The 2,916-nt window shown below is 43.3% G+C and overlaps 1 protein-coding gene across 1 annotated transcript; it reads left to right on the top strand.

Annotated features, from left to right (window-relative positions):
- The first annotated feature begins 154 nt into the window (after window positions 1-154).
- Window positions 155-2,900, top strand: LOC109953870 (aspartate--tRNA ligase, mitochondrial-like). Its single transcript, XM_020589320.1, has 5 exons — window positions 155-322; window positions 470-688; window positions 777-887; window positions 970-1,045; window positions 2,435-2,900. The coding sequence occupies exons 1-5, from the start codon at window positions 155-157 to the stop codon at window positions 2,620-2,622; spliced, it is 762 nt and encodes a 253-aa protein (XP_020444976.1). The 3' UTR covers window positions 2,623-2,900.
- Window positions 2,901-2,916: the final 16 nt, after the last annotated feature.

Here is a 2,916-nt window from a genome sequence, read left to right as displayed (position 1 = left end):
CCTTATTTCAGGCATCTAACTAGAAACGCTTTCAAAAAACCCGCTGACTTCAGGGCGAGGGAACCAGAAGAGCAAAAATGCTAACTCAGTTCCATATTTTAGGGCTCACTACTATGGTACTCTGTCTCACTGTGTTGTTTCTGCACATGTTTTTATGTTTTGTCCCAAGGAGCTGAGCGTGTTGCTGGTCAGAGAAGATGAGACATTGAAGTCTCCCCTGCAGAAACTGCTGTCTGCTTCTTCCACTGAGGAGCTGCTGAAGAGAACTGGAGCCAAATCTGGAGATCTGCTGCTGATGGCAGCCGGTTCCCTCCACACTGTGGTAAGATCAGTGGCATCAAAGTTAGGTTGTGTTGGACTGATGAAGGGAAAGATAAGACTCTATAACATGATTATTAATTTCCCTTCTGTCTCTCTGCCTTACTCTTCCTCTCTCCTGTATCTTCCTATGCCACTGCTCTGCCCTCAGCGTTCCTTGCTGGGCAGTCTTCGTCTGCAGTGTGCTCAGCTCCTGGAGTCTTATGGCATTCCACTCCGAGACCTTTCAGCCTTCCACTTCCTGTGGGTTGTTGACTTCCCTCTTTTTCTCTCTAAAGAAGATGCGCCGGAGCAGCTGGAGTCAGCCCATCATCCATTCACTGCTCCGCTGCCAGAGGATACACAGTTACTCTACACAGACCCACACAAGGTTATCATGTAGTTTTAGGATATTTAGAAATAATTATCCATCTCATGGGATGCATCAAGCCTTATACTGTGTACTATCAATTTTCTAGGTACGTGGTCAGCACTATGACCTGGTGTTGAATGGCTGTGAGATTGGAGGAGGATCCATCCGTATCCACAAAGCCTCAGAGCAGCTTCATGTCCTGAAGAATATCCTCAAGGCAAGTCTTGATACAATATATTTGGCCAGTGGTCAGTCTACCTTTGGTGTTCACAGCTGGTTTTGTCATGTGTTCGTTGCAGGAGGATCCTAGTCTTCTCTCTCACCTGCTGGAGGCTCTGGACTCAGGAGCTCCACCACATGGAGGCATTGCTTTGGGTAAAGTTAACTCCATGATTGACTGTAGCATGCTTTAATAATTACCACTGAGTCAGTTTGTCAGAGTTTTAAAAAAGCATATAATTATATTATTATTTATATCCTCAGGCAAATAAGTCACTTTAGCCTGACCAAACTGCAGTATGACTGCACCTTCAAGCGTAGATATAGCACTGCTGGGGGCCCTGTGTGTGGTGGGTGGTGGGGGGCTAAAGAGTTCTAAAGTGAGAGAAGGGTCATTAATCCGAGTGTGTTTTCCATTTTGTTTTCCTAGTTCAGTTCTTTCTTATTAACATGTCATCAGTGTTACATAGAAACATAAAACCAAGAAACACAGGACCGTCCAAGATAATATCAGTCGGAGACGGTGATGTTATGACCACTGATCTTAATTATCTCATTTCTGAGAAATCATGTTTTGTCCCTTATTTTGGCACATCATTTAAGTTATGATAGCCTGTATACTGTATATTATGAGCAGGTTTGGGCTCTTAATTTGTGCAACATTCAGGAATTTAATGCTAATGTTATTTTATTACGCTGGGTTTACGTGTGTGAAGGAGCTTCTGTGCCCTGTACATTGATGTTTTCAGGCACTCAGTTCTAGTCCCTCTATGTTAAGAGTTAACTTTGTGTAGTCTGTGCTAGAGTTATCCTGCTACTAGCTGCTGTTTTTCATTGGAGTATGTGTCATGCTAGCTATACTTGGTTAACAGATTTATATCATATGTGGTTAAAAGGTTTGGGAAATGCAAGGATGGACGCCATGTACTAATTCATCTCTATTTTACTGATTTCCAGTACAGTGTTTAATTTCTAAATACCATATACAAGCTGTTAGGACATTGTAGTGATGGGTTTTCCCCTCCTCCTGCTGCATGCATGTACTTTATTGCTTGTAAAGGAGAAACCTGTCCATAGAATCAATGGAGATGTCACCACTGTCTCTCTGTCTACTCTGGGACTTGGGCATTTTGGTAGGGGGTCAGCTGGAAGCTATGCCCACTGGAATCACAGGGGATGGTGGCAAGGACCACCAGGGGACTGCCCCAGAAGGCCTATAGTCCAGTGTCGCTGAAGGCAGAGTGGTAACAGTGATAAAATGCAGCCAGTAAAACACAGATTTATTAGTTTTGCATATCTGTCAACATAAACTATAACAGCATAGCCTGTCCGTGACAATATAATAATCAGACTCAGTAAGAAAAACCTCTGGAAATCGGGGAATGGAGTTTAAAGTAACAGCCGTGCATGAGCAGTAAATATACAGTAAAAACAGCAAAATAAATGAAATGTAATATGTATACTACTAAAAGTAATAATTGAGTTAAAAAGGTAAATGTGTTTATGTATTTATTATTGTCTTAATGCTCATCCATGTTTTCCTAGGTTTGGACCGGCTTGTCTCCATCATGGTTGGGGCCCCCAGCATCCGTGACGTCATTGCCTTCCCCAAGTCGTTCCGGGGTCATGACCTCATGAGCTGTGCTCCTGACTTGGTGTCTGACGAGGAGCTGAAGTCTTATCACATCTCTGTCAGATGGCCAACAGAGCAAGGAGGAGGTGCGGGGAAGTGAAGACATGAAACAGGAAGAGGCGATGCCTTCCCAGATTCTGTAACCCTGACAACAGAGGAAAAAGGGGATAAGGACATGGAGACAGTTATGAAAAAACTCTGGCAGTTGATTGGCAGAGACGAGGAGGAAGAGAAAATGAGGATGAAGTGATGCTGTGGCCCAATCTCAGTAGTGTTAGTTTGAAATGTAAGAGAAAGGTGTACACGGAGACAGCCACAGGACACAGAATGAAAACTGACAACACCAAGTTAAACAAAGAAGAAAAGCTTTCTACCAAGTCTCATGGGTAATAAA

The sequence above is a fragment of the Monopterus albus genome, unplaced genomic scaffold, assembly GCF_001952655.1.
Source record: "Monopterus albus unplaced genomic scaffold, M_albus_1.0 scaffold1734.1, whole genome shotgun sequence".
Taxonomy (NCBI): domain Eukaryota; kingdom Metazoa; phylum Chordata; class Actinopteri; order Synbranchiformes; family Synbranchidae; genus Monopterus; species Monopterus albus.
Note: the sequence above shows the minus strand (reverse complement) of the source record. Positions and strands in the feature narration are given on the sequence as shown.

Coding starts and splice junctions, on each gene's coding strand:
- LOC109953870 (XM_020589320.1), top strand. CDS start 155: ATGTTTTGTCCCAAGGAGCTGAGCGTGTTGCTGGTCAGAGAAGATGAG. Junction 689..776: donor TCTACACAGACCCACACAAG/GTTATCATGTAG, acceptor TCAATTTTCTAG/GTACGTGGTCAGCACTATGA. Junction 888..969: donor TCCTGAAGAATATCCTCAAG/GCAAGTCTTGAT, acceptor TGTTCGTTGCAG/GAGGATCCTAGTCTTCTCTC.